We start from the raw sequence: 26,450 nt of genomic DNA, 5'->3' as shown, positions 1-26,450 counted from the left end.
CCAACATATTACGCAGCGCTGTACATTAAATAGGGGTTGCAAATGACAGACAGATACAGACAGTGACACAGGAGGAGAGGACCCTGCTCCTATCCATTAAAGCAGCTAGAAAGCTCAGAGATGGCTGAAGTCCTGTGTACTGCTTGTTAGGAATGTTCATAGTCTGGCCTCAGGTGCACTTTAATTTTAGCACTGTACATTTGCAGATGTTGCTTTATTTCTATATGCTGTGTACATGCTATGCACATGTACCTACACAGAATGCACAAATGTATTACGCTATTTAAATCCAAAATCAGTAAATATCATTTTTTTATTTTAGGCATGCCACAGCTTAACTGGCATATGTTAGAACACTGGAGTGTTTATTCAACAACAAACCACCTTTGTGAGTTTATATACACTGTAGCCACACATGCAGGTGTGTATGCAGGTGTGTATGCAGGTGTATAGTGAACTCACACATATATACTGCAGCTGTTGTGTGTGCTGCAGGGCATAGTTAATTTTGTTTATGCAGAACTGATGTTTGATGATATTTGCATATGCTTTAGTAAATAAGCCCTAATGACTGAGAAAGTATCAAACATAAACATTCTTTAAACTTTGTTCATCAATTTTTATTGCTCCTATACAAAATGTTGTATATAGTGCCATATTTGGAGTTGGTTTTGGGAAGAAATACAGTATATTCTCTATTAATATAGGAAGCTTTCACAGAACAGAAACTGCAGTTAAAAGATGAGTTGGTGACACTTTACCTAATTACAATCGCATTTTGAATTTTTGGGATTTTTTAGGTACCACAACTTAGTTTACTATATACAGTTAAAAATTCGTATTTATTATTTACATGTGTATACACTATTATACATTATTATTATTATTATTATATTATTATTATTATTATTATTATTATTATACATTATTTACATGTGTATATACAACATTAAAAAAGAAACATTCCAACACATAACAATATTTATAGGACACTTTCCCCAGAGAGTGTTTTTGTAGTCCTTAAAGTTAAAGTCCTTAAAGCGTTTCACCTTTTTCGCCTCATCAGAAGGTTGAACTTTTGTATGTGTTTGCAAAATTGGTTAAAACCAACACTACAGAAAGCACTATATCCTTTACAACTTTTCCTTCATGTTAACTTTTCAAAATGACAAATTACAAAAATTAAGGAGCTGGATGGTAAATTTAAAACATTAGCCAAATAATACATTTATTGGAGGTGTATATGCATCCAATGAAAACAAGGGAAAAGTGCAGAGGAACAAAGGGACCTGGAAGAAGGATAGACCCTCCAAATTGGGTACAGTTGGAAAGTTTGATGTTGTATATGTTGTAATTTGACCCAGCAGTTTGGATTCTGATGCCTGGGGCATTGGCCTTGGGTGACTTGGATAAAAATGGGCCTATAGCTTCATATTCTTTCCTAGCAGATGGTTTATATTCTGCACCTGTGTTGTACCATGTTTCCTATTTGTTGCAGAATATGTCCACAGGAGGCCAGTGTTGGGTTATATTAAATGTAACAGACATAACCTTCTTACTGCAAAAACAGAATAACTTTTTAATGAAAGTGTAATAAACTACCAACAGACTTTTATGAAACGCACACAATTCCTTTCATAATAAAAGACAATAAAATCCATCGCTTTCCTGCGGACAATAAGCTTGTAGATACTGCATACATCCAGAAAAAAAATAGTATTCTTTAAATTCTCTGTAAAGTGCACCTTCCTTGTGACACACATAAAACTCTGAATCACAGTTTGGCAGGAAGACTGAGGAAAGACAGCACCAGGAAGTGTGAGTTCAAAGCCCAAGCTGTCAATTACTTTAAATGAAGTAGAGGAAGAAGTAGCATAGGAAAACAGAGACAGGGACTTGCACCAACTTTAGACTTCGGAACTTGGAGACAATGGAGGAAAGGAAATGAATATTGGCATTGTGACTTACATTATTGCTGCATGTTCTGTAACGAATGTTTCGCCCTTCACAGCTCCTGAAATAGAACATGGTGGAAGTTTGATTTTAATAATGGCATATTACAATCCACTATTTACATTAGGTTGGCATTAAAGCTGTGATACTTAGAGTTGGAAGTACGGGGATTTAAAAAATATTTACTTAAGGGTGCCTGTTCTCTACATATTAGAGGAAACTGTTTGGACGGCCAAGTCAATGATAGAACTGGTGTTATTAATGATAAAATGAAGATTTAGCAAGTTGTATTTCTGTTCATTTATTTATTTTTATACAGATTACACATATAATAATTTATAGAGTAGGCATGCAACTATTCATATCAACCCCTACCTCAAAATAGTCAAGAGAGATCAATATAGAGCTTGGCACATAGTGTACAATATTTCAACTTATATTCGAGTACGCCTGTCTGCATTCCCTATAGTATACCCTAATTAAAAATATCAATAGGAAGTGGGACCCCCTCACAATGGCCATAGATGAAAGGCAGACCCAGTAACTCAAGCACAGATATCTTACCAGAAAATAAGTAATTGGCAGAGAATAAACTCCTTAGCAAAGCCATTCCCAACCAGGTTTCCTCCAGAGGTTGCCTTGACCTCGGATATGATAATGCCTGCATGCTTCTGGGGCCAACGCCACTAGCATGAGCTAGATACATAACACTAAATATGTTCTTAGGTGTCTATAAAGGTGGTATTCTGGTCCCATAAATGTTTTTTAATAAGGGTTAACTGAGGCCTGAAAATTATTTCAAGGATTTCTCAGGGGTTGTCTAGAAAGGCTGTATAGTAAATTGCTACTAGATTGCACTGAACATAACTGAGAAGAATAATATTTTTATGAAACATGGTCAAAAAGTTTCAAGTTAAGAATTATCAGAAATAAAAAAAAATCACACACAGACAGGCATTTATTACACACTAGTAAGAGCAGTGAACTAATGTAAAAGGTAATAAGTGAAAAAAAGCTAACTTGTTATAGTAAACAATTAAATATAATTCTATTAGTAATTTCCATGGCTCTTAGGAGCACTAGCGGTATACTGAGGATGATAATGAGTATTCATGGTCGGACTACCATCAGTGAAGCATCAATGTTGATGTACTGAAGTGTGAATGTGATGATGAATAAGTTCATGAAATAGTAATATAACCGGTGATGAAGGTTCTAAGCCCCACTACGGCAAAGGCAGGTCAGTCCAGTTCCAAATGCATCAATACGTTGGAAAACATCTGTTTCTCCAGTATTTCTGAATTAAGGGATGTCCCCATTGCTTGTAGCAATATATATATATATATATATATATATATATAAAAAAAAAACTTCTACTTTGGACTAGGCAATGAAGCAGATTCACTTAACAAGTCATCACACCACATAACCTATTCCAATTCTGGGTTTACACTAATGGATTGGGCTAGTTTAAGGCTATTTTCAGACTAGTTCTACATTGTTTAGAAGTCCCAGATGTCAATAAGTATCCAGAAGTAGTCACAGGAGGTAACTATAGGAATTTTTCAGGCATTTTAGCAAACACTTGTCTAGGGGTTTGCTTGTGGTTGGAAGAAGTGCATGGTAATATTATTATCATTATTAATAAACAGTATTTATATAGCCAACATTTTATGCAGCGCTGTACAATAAATAGAATTACATAATCATTGTAAGCAAAATTAACTGGTTAACTCATCTTGGATGCAGCATGTAGGCTGCATTGGGAACTTTTCTCAAAAATTATTTTTTTCATTGACATATGTGGTTAACTGCAGATGTACTGCTTGAAAAAAACACCAGTCTGATCACTAGATTGACTTAAAGTCAATCTAATTTGCCCATATAGGGCAAAGCAACATCTTCATTTCGATGCAGATTTCCAATTGCCCAACCCATTGCTAAATTCTGATATAGTGTAAAAGCAAGCCCTGTGCTAGCTACAACTTACCAATTTAGAAGAATGATTAGAATAGCAGACAGGCCTATGGAGTCCCCCTTTACAGTGCTTACTGACTCAACACTATGGGCTCTACTGTCATTCCCTTAAACATTCCCCAAAGGGAATCAATTACTGCCATTGCAACATATGAACCTGGAAAATTCCCACCAGGGAATGTTTAAGGGAATATCTGATTCCCCGTTTCATAAATAGAACCCTATGACATGGTTGAGTGTCATGCTCCTTTGTAACAAATTCCTGTCTTCGAAACAATGGTTACCAGCACAGGAAGTAAAGAATAAAACCATCTAACTGGGGCAAAGTCAGCAATATAAACTTAGCTGGGGTACTAGCACTTCTACACTCTCTGAAAACTGAAAATGTTATACGTTTGGGATAGTATTAGTAAGTGCTGGTGCTCTATAAATTCCATTTCAATTTTATTTAATTACAATTATGAAAACAAAACATTTCAGCTGTAGATTTTGTTCCAGCACATTTCCCCCTATCTGACAGTTCTTTTCTGCCTATTGTTACAAGTATACTTCATTTATAATTATTATATAATCGCATGTTAATCCTACTGATGAGTGCTTTATAATCCAGAAAAGGCACGGATGAAGTGTACGTGTATATGTATTTAGTTGGAAATTATTAAGTGCTCTAATTATCCCTAATTGTGGTGGTTAGTGTTTATTTAGGCAGAAAAGTCTTCCTCTCAATGCCCAGAACTGCTTGTATTGTGCATGGCGCAGCCAGTCATCTCGTGAGAGAACTCTGAAATCCTTTCTAGGCAGTCACCAGCTGACGAAACCCAGACTGGCCTGAACAGTACAAAATTAATGATTTATTGTTCACAACTATTTCACCAAATGTATGTTTTCTGCTAAATTGCAGGCTATGACACAGAACAGACACTTGCTAAAAAACTCTGTGCAATCATTTCTGTTTTTATGTACATATGTTATATTCCAGCGCAAATTTGCTTCATTAATTATTGGCGAGATGAGACAACTTTTGCTTAACAAGATTCTAAAAATTGTTTATTTAGAGCATGATACCCAAAATAAATGTATTTACATGAGGAAGTGTAGGAGATTTTAGTGCACACGTAACAAATATGCCTATAAGCCTAATCTTTTGGTTTGTAAGGGACTCTGTGACAAAGCATTATATAAATTTATAATGGATTATAGTAATTTACAGTACACCTTAATGCCCAGACTATAAATACCTGTAGTATAAAATATTAACTTATTTGAACAAACAGTAAGTCTTCACTCACAACACAAAAATGTAAGTCTTATTTCAATTTGTTTAATTTTCTATTGCAAAATATTGGCAGCATGCTGGTCTTCCAATATAAACACACAGCTGGTGTCTCTAAAGTGTTAGAAACTGATTGAAACTTGACTTTGTTGCAATATCAATAAATGATTTAATACTATGGACCGCTTGATAGGTCAAGGGTCCCAGTTTGAAATCCTGGGCCAGGACACTAATATTAATTAATACAAATATTATGATAAAAATAATAATGTTAAACAGTATTTTTAGTTTATATGTTCTTTATGACGGTTTGGCTTTCCCCCCCAAAAAAACTTAACCTTGGGCTATGGTAGGGACATTACATTGTAAGCTCTTCAGAGAGACAGCTAAGTAACATAACAATTTACTCTGTGAAGTGCTCCAGGAGATGACAGTACTACAAAAATTATTGATAATAGTTAGAACATAGAAAGATGCAATCAATTATTGTAAAACACCTCTCCGATGAACAGAAATCGTGGGTGAAGTTTCCCTTCTGGAATAGACACTAACAGAAATGCCTATCTCAATACAAAACTATTACCCTGTCTAAGCTTAGCTTAGCTCACGTGCATATGGAATTATGGAATACAACAGTGAAGTATAGAATTGGCAGATAGAACCGCTAACTTATCACTGATAATTGAAAAAAAATCCTGTTATGTGATTTTCCTGCTACGAGTCATCCAGGAAACTTCTAAGTGGCTGCCCAGTGGTCCCAGGATCCAGAAGAAAGTCCTCAGGTAATGACTTCAATGTAAAGGACATTTGGGGACATCATGGGCATATGTGTCAAAGTGGTGCTGTTGACCTGAACTATGGAAATAGGTAAATATATCTTGCTTCACGAAGTATCAAAAAAAACATGCAGGCAGTTAACATTTGCCCAGAGATGGGCTTCACCAATGTGATGGGCTACTGAAAATTCATAGTTTCATCTGTTGGGTATGTGACGGGTATCAAAAGGTAAATTCTAATATCTACCAGACCAATTTATTATTACTTCCTCCCAACCAGGCTAAGGCTTTTGGCTGTTCTTTAGAGCCAACCCTGGTTAGAAATGACTTATAGAACTTATGATGCACCATACACATGTGTTTCCTTTTTGATTTATAATGACTATATTACAAAACACATATTAGCAAGAAAAACTCTACCAAGGTGCACACTATAGTGTTTATAAGAAATGACGGCATAAAATGGACATTAGATGACCTCGCCACTGGTATGATGTTCCCACTTTTCAAAGTTGAGAAACATGTTCCTGAAATGTTAAGGTGTTTCAAAAAGAGGAGGCCCAATCATAAATTAACTTTAATTACTTTTTATTTTTACTTTATTAAAAATTGTTTTGATTTTAAGGCTGCTTTAAGAAACTTTGTGCTGTGAAAAGGTATTTGTAATGAGGTGATATATACAGCTGTAACTGACATACCATAAGGAATATACATCCATAAAAGAATAAAAAAGGATCTATAAATTATATTAGAAAACGTTATTTCCAAACCTTTGAATAATGTTTATAACAATTAGTAAACCTATTGAATAAAAAGTCAAATGTCCATTCCTTGAACACATATTTTCAATGAGAATCTTGCATTTTTCAAAGATTTCCTTAAAAGCTTAAAAAAAAACATAAAACTGGGGTTTGAAGGGAAATGCATTTCCCTTGCCAATCGGTGCAGTAATCCAAGTGGTATTTGAAGCATCACAATGTGTTTTTATTGGCGTGCTGGTTGTATTTTGGTATTTTGTCCTGTGAAGAAATCAAATGTGCTCCAATTCCTACTAGCTGAATTAGCTGACGTTTAACCCTCTAGTCTCTTGGGTTTTCAGAAAAAGCTTTGAAAGCAATTTGGAATAAGCCTCATTATTAGCTGAGTTAGCTTGGTTTTGGGTGAAGGACAAACTATTTTCAGCAAAAAAGTAATTGAATCAACACCCTAACAGCTTTATGACCTTCAGATCGGCATAGTGGTAATACAAGGCAATGTATGGAAAACATAATAAAGTTTTAGCCTTTGGGATCTCGGCATTGAAATGCACGACAAAGCCCATTATTTATAATAAAACTTGCTCTGTATTAGTATAGTATATATATATATATATATATATATATATATATATATATATATATATCGTTTACCCTTGGCAGGCTTGACATAAAGGGATCCTCTAAATACAATGGTATGTATCTAGTCCAGTGTTTCACTAGGGTTCCTCCAAAGGTTGCTTTGGGTTCCATGAACAAGGAGGAATTTGTGCCTCTCGGTCCATTTTTACTGATCTCAATTATATTTTTGGCTATTTGTAAGAGTATCATTATTTGTAAGAGTAAGAGTATCATTCTTCCTAATAGCCAGCAATGTAAGAAGCATTCTTCCCACTGACCACCACACTAATGTACTGTGAGCTGTGGATATTGTAATTATACCAGGGGTTCCTTAGGACCTGGAAGTTATTTTGATGTACATGTGTGTATACTGTCCTAAAGCCTCCTGGAATGCGACACTGCAAGAGGCTTTAGGTTAATAAACCTAGTTTATTAATTAAGGTAATAAAATCACAGTTAATAAAATCACAAAGCGACCACCAGATCAATACCAAGATGGCAGCACAAGAGGTATCATGTAAGGACGTGTTAGAAAACAGCAACATGGGATTAGATGGGCATTATTACAAACACAACTTCAAAAAAGGTAAAGATGGTCATTTTTTCGGTCTACTGGAAAACTTTGCCCAACCACGGGTTTTAGTGGCAAAAATAAAATAATATATTTCCCATTTGCCTATGGTGTTCCATAACAGACTCCCCAAGCAGGGATAAAGACAGCAATTTTAACCTTCCTCACCCCCAATCCAAAACATTTGTTGGCTTTATAAAAATGTTAATTACTTTTCAATTTTGTAATAATTATTGTAATTGTTTTATAATATAGATTATATCTTGGTATGAAGAATGTATTTAAATTATAGATAATGTCTGTGTGCCTTTACAATATGACCAAACTGTAGTGGTAGAATGGGAACAACACTACACCTGGCCCCAATTTATATAAACGAGGGGCAGTTGGGATACATGTGGCTGCACAAGGTCTTATATAACACAAACTCTTAGAGTGTTTTTCCCTGGATTGTACATATTCACTTTTCAGCTGCCAATTATATATGTTTTCTTTGTTCCAAAAAGATAGCGGTTGAGTTATAAAACAGGAAGGGTATGAGCATTAACACCTGCGTCCCACAGGAATTAAGGGCACATTGATGACAGACTGAAAAATGGAAACTTCTGCCCTTGGAAGTACAAAGCAAAAGCCAGAAGGTCCTTTTTAATCTCAACTATTTTGAAAACAATGTTAGAGTGTTTGAGCCAGGCAGCTACTGATTGTTAAAATGCCATTAAATACTTGGCATAACATTTCACATTGCCAATTCCAGTCACTCAATGGCGGATCAATGGATCATCTCTCAGTATGGCTTTTCTTAGACAAAATGTGTATTGTATTTCTCTGGATAAAGTAAAAATAGAAATTAGGAGGCACAATGGCTCATTGGTAGCACACTCGCCTTTGCAGAACAAGTTTTCCATACTTGATTCTCAACCATTAGGCCTGATTTATTAAAGTTTTCCAAAGCTGGAGAGGATTCACTTTCATCAGTGAAGCTGGGTCAGGCAAACCTGGTATAGAACTCAAAACATTTGCTAGAAAATAGCTAACTACTTTAAAGAAAACTATCCCAGGTTTGCTGCTTCAAAAAAACCATTCCAGCATCACTCTTGAAAGTGTATCCTCTCCAGCATTGCAGAGCTTCAATAAATCAGGCCCAATAACAGCGGAGTTTGATGGTTCTCCCTGTGGTTGAATATGTTTCTTTGGGGGTAGGCAAATTTCCTCCTACGTCCCAAAAACAGCTTGGTATGTTAATTTGCTTCCCACTAAAAACACATCCCTGAATTAAAGTGTTGAGAACTAAGCACTTTTAGGGCCTTTTGCACAAAACCGATCAGTCAGTGGAAGTTTGCAATGCAAGTATGGAAGTATCGCATAGTAAATACCTTTCCTTCCAAGACACCTTGGAAGGAAAGGTAAGCCCAGGACAAACTTGAAAAGAAAGGGAGTAGTTGGGATGTCATGTAGGCATGGTAGCACCTTCCAAGGAATGTAGACCTTATCACATTTACAGGAAGGTCAAAACAATGTCCTATAAATGTACACAAATTCCTCGCCATTGTACCAGTTGGAAATATAATCACGTCACAGCTGCCAAGGATGTTAGAGATACGTACCTGGCAAGCAAAAGGGTGAATGGTATACACACCAAATATAAATTGGACGTTGTTTTGTTCTGATTATGCACTCTGAAGGTTGTAAATTTATAATTTTTTACTATTAAAATATTCTCTTTGTACAGGATTTATTTACATATATAATACCAAATACAATATCTGATCAAATAATATATATATATATATATATATATATCTGTGTATAGTTTGTATATTCTCCCCATGTTTGTGTGGGTTTCCTCCTCAAAAACATACAGGCAGGTTAATTGTCTTCTCCACAAATTGGAGAAGAGAGTAAAGTGTAAAGACACTGTGATATATGACGATGGTAGGGAAGTTATATTGTGAGCCCCTTTAAGGGAAAGTTAGTGACATGACTATGGACTTTGTAAAGTGCTGCATAATATGTTGGTGCTATAAAAATACAAGATAATAATAATATTATATATATTGTATTTGATCAGGGGACTCTATGGGGTACCACTGAGTCACACATTAATACCAATCATTTCTCTCATTTCCTACTGGGTTATGTATCTAACTGTGCCAATACTTTAATAAAACCCATAACCTACATTGTTTTCCTTAGCAGCTTCCGCCTGTCATAAAACAAAGAGATTTTTTATTCTCATATGGAAGTCTCTTGGACAGTTCTTCATCACATGTCAGGCTAATAAATCCCAGCAATGGACTGGCAGACACTTTTTAAAAGAAGTGGTTAGTGTCAAATGGACGCATACATTCCACCATGATGTCCAACTTGGACAGATTGTTTAACAAAAAGAGCCCTGTGGAAATCATGGCTTATTTTTATAAAAATGCGGTTATATTTGTAAAACTTTAAAAAGTCCCCCCACCCCCAGGAACTACAACTTTATATGCGCTTGTAAAGGGTCCTATTCAGCTAGAAAAGTCACTATTTTTGGATGTATTGGTTGGATGTCATGACCAGAGGTTAACCACTGAATTATAAAGAAAAGTCTGCAACAGTAGGAAAAACATTTGTCATATATTTGTTCTCATCCCGTGCTTAACAGGCTTCTATTTTCAGCAAACATGTTGAAAAGTGAATTGAAAAATATGGTCTTGCTTCTTCATAGGATAATGAAAGAAAAACACTCAGTGTTTTATATAAAGCCTGCTAAAAGCTTTTTATCCAGGGGCCGTTCATAAAAAACAGAGTTTATAGAAGTAGAGGGTTCTGAGCCAATATCCAGTGTGACAATCATACAATTATGTCATTAAAAATATCTGTCTCTGTAAATGCTGTAGACTTTCTTATATTGAAATACTGATGTTTGGTACAGTTTGACTAATTTTAATGTGATGGAAATATATACACAAAAAAATGTATCTGACAAACCTTTGTTTATAAGTACTGCTAAAATTAACTACTAAATATTAGATCATTTTTGCTCAAGTGTGGTAAAATATAAATATGATCTGAACAGTTGGCATGTAAAGGAATATACAGGTAGTCCCTGGGTTACATACGAGGTAGGGACTGTAGGTTTGTTCTTAAGTTGAATTAGTATGTAAGTCAGAACAGGTACATTATTTTAATAAATGCGATTAGGACAGATGTTTGTCTCAAGATATTATTAGGCAGTGTGGTGTCAGTTACTGTATAAAATCCTTACTGTGAGTTAATCACAAAAAAAAAACTTTATGGAGTCTAGACATTCATAAACCTCTGGAGCAAGCTGTGCTTTGATATGCAAAGAAACAATTGCAGAGTTTGTCTTGGTCATTAAAGAGTTACAAGAGGCTGAAGAAAGAGCTCCCCCTCCTAAGATCACCCACAACCTCAGCTTTGTTTAGCAAAAGATTTCTTCTGCAAGTCATGCAAACTGCCCCCTCCCCCCATTAAGCCTCCGCCCTGCACAGGAGGGAGCAGAGAAGCAACGATTGTATCTAGGAGTCCTCCGTATGTCGGATGTCCTTAACTCGGGGGCCATCTGTACAAAGAACAAAGACTGTCAGCTAACAGATGTTGGGTAAAAGGTTAAAAATAGAATATTTTTAATAACATATTGTTTAGTTGACATGGGAGAGTACGTGTATTATGAACGGTTTACATTGGCTGTCTAAAAAAAATGTCTCAATTCATACATTCCACCCTTTAGATGCTCTAGTGTCCTCTCAAGAACCAAAAACCAGGATGTTCTGCCCTCCTTCTATCTCCTGCTCCTCACTACTGCCTCCTTACTACTATTGGCTGACTCGTTAGCCAATAGTAAGGCAAGAAGAGCGACGGGCCAGAATAAGCAAGAACAGAATCCAGTCACTATTCGCATATCTGAGCACCCTACTTTTCTTGGTTACAGGGGTATGAGAAAAGGTGTACAGGTTCCTGCAAGACTTTTTAACACTTTAAAGTTCATTTAACTATTATTGGATAATGTGTCTGTTTTTACTCTAAAGCTATTAGATGTTCCAACCACCAATTACAATTCAATTGTCTTCAATTGCTCTGGCCTTGGCTGGGTCTATTTTCCTCTTCACATGTGGTGTTTTGGTATTGTTTTTAATAATCTTCAATGTGGATTATGGTCAGCATGCTCCTCTTTAATAATATTCATTTACATTTTCTTATTTAGGAGTTTTTCAATTTTTCACATAATAATATTTTGTGTTATATAGTGGGACAATAGTAATGTATTTTGCTGATCAATTTCAAGGAAACACGGGCCTTTTCTGTGACTCTGGTTATCACAATTGTATTTTATATCACCATTTCTAAATGGTGTTTTTCTATGTTATTTATATTATATATATTATTTGCAATTGTGTATATTAGGGGGAAATTTTAGGATATTTAGGATTGATTTTTTTAAACTGATTATAATTTGTTTACATGTTGTTTCATTTTTTGTTGCTCGGTCATATAGAGAGAAGTTTTAGAGTCTAGAGTTTTATGAATAAAGAATGGCTCATAAAACTGCAGATCCTAATGATTCTTCATTTAATACCTGTACGTAAGGTAATTTATGCTGGAGGAAGAAGCACTCTTTAATAAAAATGAAAGAAAGGTGTTAATACAAACAGTCCGTCAGGAGCTAAGGAAATTGAGCAAAGAAGAACAAGAGGGAAAGATGGAAACTTTCATTAATAAGCAATAAAAATATCACTGAATCTGAATACCAGGCATGTACTTTCTGTAGCCAATTTGAGAAGTTTTAAGGGATTTCTGAAAAGACAACTGAATGCCTAAAGATACCACAAAATCGGTCATGAGAAAGACAAGTGGCTGTCTAAACAAAGACACTTTTAGCCAGATTTCCAAATTTCTAATCTGAAGACTGAAACTAATTCTGAAAAGGTAAAGCTGTAATACACCGTGTTATTAAAATACCAAAAATAAGTTTGCTCTTTTGAAAGGAAGGTGGACCTATGCAAAGGTAGGAAACACAACAGCAGATGTTTGTACACTAGCAGGAAATGTTACCAAATATGTCTAAAAAGCATATCATTTGAGAAGTGTATACTTGTTATTTGTGCCTGTGCTTTTCCAGGTACAATTATACAATACATTCTCCATTGGGTACAAAGTATGCATGTGTGACCTTCAAATAAAAAGAAAACAGTCAGTTTACAAATACAATATGCCAGTGGCATATTAGCAGTCAGGGCTGTTTTATTATACGGCTATGGGCATGTCACATATTGGGCCTGATTTATTAAAGCTCTCCAAGGCTGGAGGGAATACACTTTTAACAATGAAGCTAGGTGATCAAGCAAACCTGGAATGGATTTCTTCAATGTAATTTGCTATTTGCTAGCAAATGCTTTGAATCCTGGACCAGATCCATTCCAGGTTGGTTGGATCACCCAGCTTCACTGGAGAAAGTGTATTCTCTCCAGTCTTGGAGAGCTTTAATAAATCAGGGCCGATATGTCTTCTAGGATAATGTTCCAATATTTAATCTTATGATACAACTACCCCTCAATATTTTTCTGTGTTTTCTGTGCGATCCATTTCTCAAACATAGCATCTGCACAAGTCCTCGGTGTAGGCCAAAGGGTTTCATAAATGTAATCAAATCTAAAATATAAGGAAGAGGCATAAGGAACCTAAATCATGGTAAATGTTGTGTATGGTAAGGGTTGTCCATAGCGTTTTAGACACACCATGGAGACACACCATGGTCTTACAACTGAATAGAGAAGTCAAGAAGGACTGTGTATAATATGTATATCAACTTAAAGGTGTTCGATGAGTATTAAAAACAAAAATTATTTAGGTTTAGTTTTAGGTAGGTAGGTAGAGCAAGAAAGAGTTCAGCCATGAAATAGTTTTTGTGATTGATTGTTGGTCCTGATGACCATTGCCACAAATACAGAAATCCCTTGTGTTTAGGTTCTAATAAGAGAATGAGGTGAGGGTAAATCTTTCAGCTAAATTATTGATAGTGGTTAGTTATCAGTTTGTTGGTTAATTAACTGTTTATTTATGCAGCATTTGGGCAGGTGACATTTATGTCGTCTAGGAAAATATTCCCTTACTTCAGTCCAATGAAAATAGCCCACATTTTGTTTTCTGTATGATCCATCTCTCAAACATGGCATCTGAACGGGAGTCCCTATGCTTGGTATAGGACAACACAAGGATCTATTAATGCAGACAAATGTAAAATAATGAAAGGGAGAGGCATAAAGAACTTAAATAGTTATCATGGTAAATAATGAATATGGTAAGTCTCATCCAGAGATTTTCAGACATACCATGGAGGGCACACTTTTAAAATAATCTTATTTAAACCTAAACTGGAGATAAATCAAAGAGAACTGTGTATAATAAGTACATCAAACTGAATTGTGTTTTAGAAGTATTGAAGTCCACATACATATTGAATTTTAGGTAGAGTGGGAAAGAGTTAGTTATTAGTAGTTAGCCACATTTTTACTTGACTTATTTTTGTAATATTGAAGACGTTTCGCAACATATCCAAGCTGCTTCTTCAGTTCAAAAAGAATTCTTTAGAAATAGTTCAACTTTCTGCCAAATAGTTTCTGTAGTTAATGGGGGCATTCACCTTATTGTTTGTCCTGATGACCATTGCCACAGAGACAAAAATCCCAAATGTTAAAAGTTGTAAAAAGATGAAGAGTTGAGGGGAAATCTTTTAGTGGAGATTGTCAAAAATAGGAATCTCCCTAACTTGAAGATTTCCTCTCATTTCTTGGAAATCCACACAAACACAGAGAAAACATACAAACTCTATGGAGATAGTGCACTAGCCAAGATTTGAACTGGGGACCCTAGAGCTGTAAGGTGAAAATGACAGGCACTGAGCCTCCATACCACCATGTAAGATATCTGGTATATTTACAGGCATGTTATAAAAAATAACTGATAGCATTAAATGCATAAAAAGTGCCGCTTACCAATTACACAAAAATGTATCTTGGATTCTGTTTTCCATCATAAAAAAGAAAGCTTGTGCATCTGGTTTTAATAGGTTTAAATCCATATAAACATGCTGTTATTTCTTATTTCAGCTCATCTAATAAAAATGTCCTGTGAAGCTGGTTTATAATAGATGTATCGTATTTTGTCAGAAGTATTTGACAAATTTAAAAGAAAGGTCAAAGAACAGCCATTTGCTTCCTAAAAATGCCACAATTTGCTAATATATATTTTAATACTCCTTGCTACCAGTTCTGTACCAATAAATTGCTACTGCTGTAAAAGGAATGCCTGCATTGTTCATTTTTCTACCCTATATAAATCTGCCATGTACAATTAGACTATCAGTTTAGTACGAAGAGAAACACAAGGACCCCTTTTTCATCTTTCCCCTAGTGGGTTCTCTTGTTGCTCCGCAAAAACAAGAAGCATTCTGATTGGGCGAGATCAAAAGAACCAATTGACAAGTTGACATGAAGCAGTTTGACAGAAACTATGTGGAATGTTCCATTTTAGTGCTCGATAGGGGTGTCTAGCTGGTAAAAGTACGTTAATCATACAATGTTCAATTTAATTGCCTTTTACTTGAAAGACAAACGAGTAACAAATTTATATGGCGTACTGCCCCTTAACAGCTAAACAGCATATGTTAGCTGTTAAGTCTCCATTTGTCAAGAAGATAGCCCTGCTCCACAGGTGATATTTTAAACATGCAAGCACACGTGGTTTAGAAACTTTAGTGACATTTGGTTACTGCCCCAGGTTCCTGCCCTACAGCACCAGCTGCTTTCACTGACAAGAGAAAAAGAGCAATGGCTCTTGGGCCCAATGGGCCAGTTTGACACACTGGATGTATATTCACATTTTACTTTAAATGAGTAATTATTAGCTCTACTTGTTTATTTTTGTCTGAATCCCATTTATTTGAGAATGTTTTTTTTAATGGTTAACTACTCAATGTGTTTAGCCACAAATTTTGGATAAGCATTATAACATAGTTAAGTAGAACTTACCCATATGCAACAGTGGGGAAGATCATAGTCATCAAAAGATCAAAAGTCATAATTCAGTTCAATACACAGTTGTTTCAAGTCCTTCCCAACTGGTTATTTTGATTTGGAAAAATCAGATGGACTTAACAAAGGTAAACATAGTAAATTTTGCCTAAACATTTTAATAAATGTCTTTGGGGTTGCTTTACAAGGTGATTCTGCACCTTGATGTAGTGTCTTCTTATCGGGCTTGAGAAAACCGAATAACTTATAACTTAAAGAACAGCCTCTGCACAATGGAGAAAAAACGTTTATATTATATAATCCTCCTACAGGTTCTTTCTTGGACTTTCATTCAGCGTTTAACAAAGGGGATCACATTAAATGAAGTCTGAAATGCAAGGTCTACTTTAACTGGTAATTATTAATGAAACCCAACAAGGTTATTTTGGCTTTAACCATCATGGAATAGAAGCAACAAACACACCATGCAAATGAATAAAATATTCACAAAGTGAAAAGCCAACACTACATAGAAAAATTATGCAAGGAAATATATATTCACTAAACCAAAAACAACACATGCCAACCAGCGCTTATTTAAATCTCCAATTGTATCAGTGCCCATATTTATGTTATGAACACGGGCCAGATAAAATATGCGTGCCATTATAATCCACAAGTTAAAATTAGCATGACCTTGCAACACAATATTCTGGGAAATATTAAAGTATTAAGGCCAGCAATTTTGAAATTCAAATCAGTTTGCTTCTAGGGACTCAATACTAATACAATATCTTCTAAAAATAAAGGTGCAATCTATCTGAAAACCTCTGGACTTCTAAGTACATAGGCAAAACTTTAATATTATCCTAACGTGACATTAAGCCATGCTCATCCCATGCTGCAGATGACATACAATTTAAGACAGTACAAAGTACTTTATTATCTGACACTAATATAATGTAATCTTCTAAATTTTATCAGAAGTCTTACAATTCTTAACCTCCACTTTTGAATAAAGTAATCTTCAAATTGAAATGTCATGCTTATATTATTGCAAATGTAAGGAACCTGACGTTACATTAACAGATTGTTGGGAAGACATTTATAAGGATATAACAAAGCTGAGAAATATGTTTTAAAACCAAGGGCAAGTATGGTAGGAGAAAGTTAATAAAGATTTACATTTTTTGAACAAATGCTATCAAACCTTTTAGTGTGTCATGCACCCCGCCACAACATCAGAAGTCATAAGGCACTACCTCCCCATTTACAGAACGGCAAAGCTACTTTACCTGCATTGTCCTTATATAACCTCATCACACGCACAGCTCCAAGACTTTTCTAGAACTGCCCCAATTCTCTGGAATGGTCTTCCTCATCCTATTCTGCTTGCTCCTACTTTCTGCTCATTTAAAAGAGCCCTCAAATGCCATCTTTTCTAACTTGCCTACCTGTCTTCTTCTGTCTTTGAAAACCCTCACTACTTCCCACCACTACATATCTCCCCTCCTATTTTGTGTTTCTTCCCCCACCTCCTAGATTGTAAGCTTTTCGGGCTAGGGTTCTCTCTCTTACCTTTTTCACCTTTTGACATCTCAGATCAATGTGACCAACACTCCTCCATCCTAAAGTGTCAGGACCTTGTCCTTTTCAAAACATACACCAAGGTTCATATGAGCACATATATCTCTCCCATAAATAAACTGATCTACTGCATGGATGTGCGTATTTTCCTAGAAAACAATCTTGCACATAAATCTCGATTGTTGCTGGGTATACTGGAAGTAGTAGTGGGTCCATGCTTGTTGAAAAAATGGTCTTAACACAAGGTGAAAGGATACAGATCCAGTTCCAACTCTTCTATAATAGGAGAACTGTTTCTTTCTTAACAGAGAGGAAGCAATATTAGGCTAAAGGATCAACCAACTTTTTTACTAAGTGTATGTCAAAATTACCACCAGTACTATATGATGAAAGACACATTCTACTACCTAGTCCCATTAAACAAAACTTGAATATTAGATAATGATGTTAGCCATGCTCTGTTTAGAACCGTGGCCATCATTCCAATATCCTGGGTCTGATATTAATGATTTTGACTCAGACAGCAGAATAATCAGCTAAGTAGATCCTACAGTCAACACATTCACTTTCCATCACATACATACCTAACTATATAGACTTATTGGGCCTGGTTTATTAAAGCTCTCCCAATCTGGAGAGGACACACTTTCATCAGTGAAGCTGGGTGATCCAGCAAACCTGGAATTGATTTCTTCAAAGTAATTTGCTAGCAAAAGTTCTCAATCCAGGACCAGATCCATTCCAGATTTGCTGGATCACCCAGCTTCACTGATGAAAGTGTATCTTCTCCAGCCTTGGAGAGCTTTAATAAATAAGGCCAATGTCTAAGAACAAACAAAATGAAGTATATATATCTTTTACAGGTTAATAAAGTTAAAAATATGTTAAAACCATAATATGAGGTCTATTTATAGATTCATGTTTGCACAAAATGTTTAAACTTTGATATGTTAGCTCAAAATTTAATGAGAAATAAAAAAGTATTTTTTTCAATCTTATAGAACCATACCTCCATGGCATTTTCCAAGTGCAAATCACCATGCATAAAAACATCAAGCTTTTCATGAATTTACTAAATGATAATATTATGCTGCTATTAAATAGTTGGAGGGTCTATTACATTATGAATTTAGACCTACACGTGTCATTATAGTTCATACAATACAATATATTTGTTTTGTGTTATGAACTTTGGCACAAAGTTAATACAACGCCAAGGGAAACACCATCATCATCAAATTATTATACTGTGGGCAGATTATGAAAAAGTAATAACCTCTTCATGCAATATCCCGAACATGATATAAGCAGATGTTCACAATCTATGATGGATTTTTTTTCTGAGCCATCTGTACATCAGTAGCCTGGTACTGTGATTAGATGACAGCTCCTTGCACTTTGTAGACTTGGAGTTTGAGTTCAATTTTGGCTGGCCAGCCCGGTGTGGGATGCCTGCAGTGATGAGTGTTTAATACTAGCTCTCCGAACCATATCTGATTGCATAGTTCTTTTGGTGCCAAAGCTCTTAATGCACATATCCTTTCCTTTCAACCTCTTCCCAGCCAGAGGAGAAGGAATAAAATCTCATTTTAAATATGAGGGTATCATGGTAAGTAGCACTATGCTACAGAATTTGGCACAGGATGCACATATAGTAACACAATGCATCATATCAAGTTTACATCTATCACCATGTCTAATATTTTCTCTTTCTAACAGTGTATATCAATAAGCATCTGACTCCACTTTTTTACCTGGTACATACATCTCCCACCAATTTTATCGGCTTCAATTTTCATTCAAATGGAAAACATAGACCAAAACAGTGTCACAGTAAAACTGCAAAGTGACCTGCAAAAGTATTTTTTCTATAATTATCACTTGATCACATTGTTGCTTGTATTTATTCATGTTTTAATAGTCTATACAATTTGGTAAAGTAAATTAGAAGCCAGATGCAGGTTAATGTTAGTGGGTCCATTTGTACAGCTTGCTACGGTCACCCCTTGTAAAGCCGATCCTTTCTCTGCTTTTCTTTAAGGCCATAGCCATAATGCCCAGATCATATACCAGAAAAGCAGAAAGGTGCCCCCAGAGTCCTGTCCGCATCATGACAAAGATGGAAGACCAACTGGACTAGGGTCTGGACTACTGGACTAAATAAACTGAAGGAAGTTAAATTGTGTTAAAAGTTGGACGTTGGTAGAAGAAAGGTCCCCCCAGAGTCCTGTCTGCACCATGACAAACATGGAAGATAGGACAGTGTGGAACCAACTGGACTAGGGTCTGGACTACTGGACTAAATAAACCGAAGGAAGTTAAATTGTGTTAAAAGTTGGAGCCAATTTTCAATGAATTTTAAGCTGTGATAACTCCTGTTTGGCAAATCATTTTATTAGTTATCATAATCATCAGTTACATCTACATACCTCCCAACTTAATTAACACATTTTGAGGGTAGAGTTACCTAAAGAGAAAGGGGTTGCATGGACCCCTTCAGCTCCAATTCATCCAAACTTTCATACTTATTTTAGAGACAACTCATTCCCCAGTTGCAATTTCTGTTCTGCAGTGTTTTTATCTCACATCCAACCATGTGGCATTGCTGCGATTCAAATGTGTGGTGTCCAACCCATTAATAATGGTGGCAAATAGATTTTTTTGGCACTTTCTATAGGCTGGTTTTGCACAGGCAAAATACAGTAAAGGTACACAGCCTAATTTTGTACTATACCACTACCTGGCAGCAAAAGCCAAGTAGGTCCATGGGCAGGTTATTTGAACCGTTTGATTTGCATAAACTCCAGATTTCACCATGCATTCACAGCTGTTTAATTCCTCATTTATGTGCAAAAATATGAATAATGTGATAGTTAAAGAATTTTTTTACGGATTGTAAAGAATATGTAACTGCTTTATTGTCATCAGTCAAGGCTTAGTACAGTACTAAATGACTATATTCATATTAGTGCACCACAGTTGCGTACTGCAAATTATACTTTTTCCATTTCTCTATTTTTCCTCTAGCTACTTTTTAGCTTTTGATCCACTGTGTGTTTTTTCTTGTTGTATTTGCAATACCTTGTGTATTACTATGGTTAGGACTGAAAGTTATTTAGAAAGAAAAGCAAGATCTGTTTCTTGTTAAACAAATTTGACTTCAGGTGATATAAAACGGTCACGATGCAAAGTAAAAAATGTAATTCATTATTTAAAAACTTAAAGCTTATTAATCTCCTAAAACTCATTAATCTGTAGCCTTGCTTTTATATATCTCCACAGAAGGACAGACACAGTTATTGCTTTGTCTTTATAGCCTAATGACCCATCTTCTACCCCACTGTTCCTCAAGGAATATTTTAATGCTTCTGCTTATAATTAAATAAAGACACGTATACAATTATAGTCTTCTCTACATATCTGCTCATAGACATGACATACTAAGCCACTCTTTAGCAATCAATAGCTGGCTTTTAACAGTAACAAGGAGCATCCTCCGCCTGTCTGCAGAATCAAAGCAGAGAAGCACGTAATATGAAACAGATCTGAGCAACATAGGCAATTTAAGCTCATGTCTTGGGGAAATTATTGAAATTTAAATTAGTTCAAAGATAGAAGAGGGTCTTATGGGACTAAACCTCACAACCAATTAGAAGACTCGCCACATACTTTGGAAAATTCCAACACATGCACACAATATTGAACAAAATCCTAGGAAATATGTTTCTTTTAACCACAGGTCAAATCCAGCTTGTGATAAAACACACTGAGCCGAAATGACGTCTGGAGGGGAAAACTTCAATGAAGAAGCAATGTCAAGCAGAAGGGCAAAGGTGCCTGGAGCATAAAAAATAACTCTACACTAGAGATCAACTTGAACTTTGTGGCATATTTTCTATTTAAAGCTAAATACACCAGAATGCTGTAATACACTAAATGTCTAGCCAAAGTCAATAAAGACCTTTATTTAGACTGGATCTAAGTGGAGAAGGGTTTTATCCTGATGTCTGTGTCCCCAAGGAAAGAATTTCAATCAGCTTCATGTAAGATGGACTGTGGTCAATAGGACAAGTGATGGATGGATAAAGCTCTTTCATGGGAACACAGAAAAATCACTTGGGGTTCTAAAAAAAAATGTCTGTCCCATTTGAAAACAGTAGAAACGCTATATTGCTAAAGCGTTAGGTCCTGTGTCATTGATCTTTGGGGTTGTGCCAATGAACCTTGAAGATGAGAAGATAGACTATATATTTTGGATCATGTGTTGTCACCTTGCCCCATGGAACCCTGGTTGAACACTACAAGCAGCTTTTCTGAAACACATTGGGCCTCCAAGTCTGAAGATATTAGATTATTATGGGTTGACCTGAGTGATCCCGCAAACTTAGAATGGATTTCTTTAAAATATTTGCTATTATAGGTTTGCTGTATCACTAGGGTTCTCGCATGAAAATCTAACTTCTCCAGTCTTGGAGGACTTTGGTAACTCTGGCCATTTATCTATCTACTTTTTCATTTTTGTTACCCTGACTGTTTTTTTGTCTTGTTGTCTTTGCATTACTTTGTGTATTACTATTGTTTGGACTTAAAGAAGAGTAATAGGGAATAATAAACAATGGCATTATTACCACAAAACTGGAGATCATTCAGATTTCATTGAGTGCTGCATTTGACCATTCTGACCGTAATATGACCTGCTTCAAAAGGGTTTTACATACCCATAAACTTGTAAAGGAAAGCAAAACCCAATTGATGCACATAAAGCTTATCCACATTAAAGCTCATGGCCAACTGGCTAATATTTCACTAGGCAATCCCACTGCCCTCTCATATTTTGATTCTTGGGTTCTATAAAAAACTCCAACCTATGCTAGTGTAAACTGTAGAGTAACCATGCCTTGACATATTGCAGTAAAAGGGAACCTTGCACTCCAATTGGGGGAATGGGGTATTAACTTGAAGCACGCCTATCACCACATTATTTACTTTATATAAAATGGTTGGTTAAAGGTGTTATTTTTTTAAATACCACCGCTATGGTGGTACAGACTGAATAGGAAGTTGGTAGCTACCTGAGATACATATTTCACAGGCTGCATGTACAGAAGGGGTTCTGCATGCGCATAACACAATCTCACAGTGCAAGATCAGGTGACGTTGGTAGAAGAAAGGTGCCCCCAGAATCCTGTCCGCACCACCACAAAGATGGAAGACAGGACAGTGTGGAACCAACTGGACTAGGATCGTGGAGGGATCAATGACTTTCCATCCCTAAAGGTTGATTTTTTTTTTTACTGACAGTTTTGCTTCAAGAAGAATTGTTTTTTTTTTTTTTTTTTTTTTTTTTACAATATAGCATTTTAATTGTATAGAGCCACAAAAAAAAAACACATTTTATAGTTCACGAGTCTACAATATTAATAACACTGATGAATAGTGTTATTTTAATGCTGTTGTTTAATACACACTGCACATTGCTCTTTTTATATATTTATGTTATAAAAAAAGGCCCAAATTTTTTACCAAAATTTCTTTGCACTTTGCAAAGACATAGGCCCTGATTTATTAAAGCTCTCCAAGGCTGGAGAGAATACACTTGCATCAATGAAGCTGGGTGATCCAACAAACCTGGGATGGATCTGGTCCAGGATTTAAAGCATTTGCTAGCAAAAAGCAAATGACATTGAAGAAATCCATTCCAGGTTTGCTTGATCTGGTGAAAGTGTATTCTCCCCAGCCTTGGAGAGCTTTAATAAATTAGGCCCATAATGTTTTACATTTCTATCCTTGTAATACTACTTAATGACATCACATTACCAACTTTATATATTTTAATATTACTTTTTCAATATGTAAATATTGCAAGCTTTGACTTAAATCATCAATCATTTGGCAATCATTATATTATTTTAAATAATTAGATTCTTTATTCACATTAAATTGTTAATTTGTGTACATTACTGATAAATGAGCAAGTCAGCAACAAAAGCTTTTCTGTACATTGGGAACCGTTTCATCTACCACACAAATATTTCCTGATTTCAAATAAAATGAAAGTGCCTTTTTTAATGGACCAATTAGCTAACTGGAAAAGTAGCAGACAATCGACATTTAAGGTTTGTACACATGGAAAGCTTTGGAGAAAAAAAGGAACTAATGAAGTGCTTAAAAAAAGAAGAAAGTATTTAAACCCACAGCGGTGCCTCCACATGATTGATTTCACTGGGGTTAAATATGAGGCATACATTCTTCACAAACAGACACAAAAATGATGCACATGCATAACTATTGGCCCATGATTTAACTCCACATAACAGGCTATCAAAGGGAATTAAAGCATAGGGGATAACATATATGCAGCCAGACTAGCTTCCAATGCAGGCTCTAATTCCCTAAGGAGAAATTTGGAAACCACTGATCTCCGCTAGTACATTTAATTTGAACATTCCTGCAATAACTCAATTGGGTTTCTTCTAACTTTTTACAAGCAGAAAAAAATGTAATTCAGACATTAGTTTTTGTCCTGAGTGGTACTGCCAATGCTTGGCAAGGTATTACATTGGTAATTGTGTTTGTTTTGCACTGGATGGACTTTCTTTGTGTCCTGCCAGCATGTCCTTAAATTTTACAACTTACTTGCAGTTAAAATAACCTTGAATATAATCACCCATCACACTCTACTTGTGTCCAAGCCAGCTCTGTTGTACATACGGAAAGCATTGCATATCTATCTATTCACCCATGTATTAGTTTACAAGGGCTTATATGGCTGAAGAATATATAATGCTTGGAAAATGCATAATCAAGTGCCAAAAGGTTGTCAGTCAAAACTGAACAAGGAAAATAGTAGGATGAAATTCACAAGAGCTTCTCGGAAGTTGTGTTTTGGAAAGATTGGAATATTGAACTTGGGTCAATGAACACATGCCCTTATACCTACAAACATGTACTATAAATGGGTCCTCAAACAAATACACATTCCCAATACATAAATTCATTCTCATGCATGACACATAGACATCTTCAGAAGTTACTGTGTGGTGTCTGCTTATCCAGACCTAAGTGTTAATTTTATTATTAAACAGTATTTACATAGTGCCAACTTGTTACGCTGTGTTGTACATTAAATAGAGGCTACAAATGACAGAAAGATATAGACAGTGACACAGGAGGAGGAGAGGACCCTGCCCAGAAGATTGGTGGGTAAGAAGTGAAGGATTTAGGAGACAGAAGTAGATGGGTAGGCAAGTTTGAAAAGATTTTTCAAAGAAGACGGTGAAGGTTTTGAAGGTTGAAGAAGGTTTTGAGTGCCCTTTTAATGGAGTAGAAATTAGTAGCAAGCCGAATAAAACAAGGAAGACCATTACAGAGAGTCGGGGCAGTTCTAGAAAAGTCTTGGGAGCCGTGCGTGTGATGAGGTTATGAGTAAGGAAGTCATTAGTAGGTCATTGAAGGATAGAAGAGAGCGGCTAGGGGTTGGTTGAAGTTGATTCTGTATTCTTTGTATCCATGGTTCCTTACACCAGGAATGTTCGTTGTATAGGATTCTTTTTCATCAGCCTTGGCAGTTCATTCTGGCTAATCAGATAGTCAAGTCATTTGTGCTACCATTTATCATTTATATGGAACTTAAACAGGACCCATAGCTAAATTACTATAGGCAGTTCTAGCTTTCCTAACATTATATTAAAGAAGTGGACTTAAAACATTGCATGTGGGTTCTAATCACAAAAGCATTCTAGGTCACCTAATATAATTGTCTCTGTTTCTGAAACAGGGAGAGCTAGAACAACTCCATTGTTCAGAGGTTATAACAGGTCATGATGATGTCCTACAATGTATCCTCAGAATCATTCCCTGTCTCTATCCATTGTTCCTTATGACCGCAGGAAGAGAGCATTCTATTCTTAGGGATGAGTGGAATTCTTGTCTGAATTCTCCTTGTAAATACAGAAATCTATTTGAGAATAAATGTAGATTATTGGGCAAAGAGGAAAAATGTATTGTTTAGGTCTATAGGGCAAATTACTATTAAAAAGGCAAGGAGAGTCAGACACTTATATGAGGGTCACATACCAAAGCAAAAAAAAAAAAATGTTTAGAGTTGAGAGGGTTTTTCATGAGGCTTTTCCCTCCCAGGGGAATGAGTACAAACCTGCAGTAAATGTATTGTACTCATAAAATTATGTTAGATGTGGTCTAACTTCTGTTTGCCTAAATAAGAAACTACTGAACCCCATTGGGTTCCATAGCAGACACATAGTATTATGGCTACAGTCATACCACAGGTGGTCTGTTACATGCAACATCTACAACATGGTAAATGACTTTTACGGACCTACATATATAAGTATATTGGCCATGTAAAGACATTTACTTTACAAGCTTGCCCATTCACCAATCAAAAACACGGCGTAACACAATCAAATTACAATTTAAACATTTCTTCATGTGTTGCAACATACTACAATACTAAGTGCAGTATTTTTAAAGCCTTGTTCATGTATGGGCAGCATGGTGGCCTTTGTAGCGCTGAGTCTCAGGTACAAATCCCAGCCAGAACTTGGAGTTTGCAGGTTCTCCCCGTGTCTGTGTGGGTTTCCTCCGGGTACTCTGGTTTCCTCCCACATCCCAAAAACATGCAGTTAGGTTAACTGGCTTCCTCCTAGAAAAACTGACCTTAGATGACATATGACTATGGCAGAGAGACATTAGATTGTGAGCTTCATTGAGGGAAAGTTAGTGACACGACTATGGACTTTGTACAGCGCTGTGTAATATGATGGCGCTATATAAATACTGTGTTATAATAATAATAATGTATGAATATTATTCAGTGAGGCATTGCTTACCTACAATGTAGCCTGAAAGTAAAGGGTAGTATTTAAAAAAAAAGCTTGCAGACCTGGACTCCATAATTAAATAAAA

The 26,450-nt window shown here is 35.8% G+C and overlaps 1 protein-coding gene across 1 annotated transcript in view; it reads right to left on the bottom strand.

Annotated features, from left to right (window-relative positions):
• ADAMTSL3 (ADAMTS like 3) overlaps window positions 1-26,450 on the bottom strand; it is a gene marked incomplete in the record, with an annotated part of 213,664 nt that overhangs the window by 59,272 nt on the left and 127,942 nt on the right. Inside the window, 1 exon segment of the mRNA XM_072402452.1 lies at window positions 1,969-2,014. Coding sequence (XP_072258553.1) covers window positions 1,969-2,014 — 46 coding nt within the window.

The sequence above is a fragment of the Pyxicephalus adspersus genome, chromosome 2, assembly GCF_032062135.1.
Source record: "Pyxicephalus adspersus chromosome 2, UCB_Pads_2.0, whole genome shotgun sequence".
Taxonomy (NCBI): domain Eukaryota; kingdom Metazoa; phylum Chordata; class Amphibia; order Anura; family Pyxicephalidae; genus Pyxicephalus; species Pyxicephalus adspersus.
The sequence above is the reverse complement of the archived record's forward strand: the minus strand, read 5'-3'. Positions and strand labels throughout refer to the sequence as shown.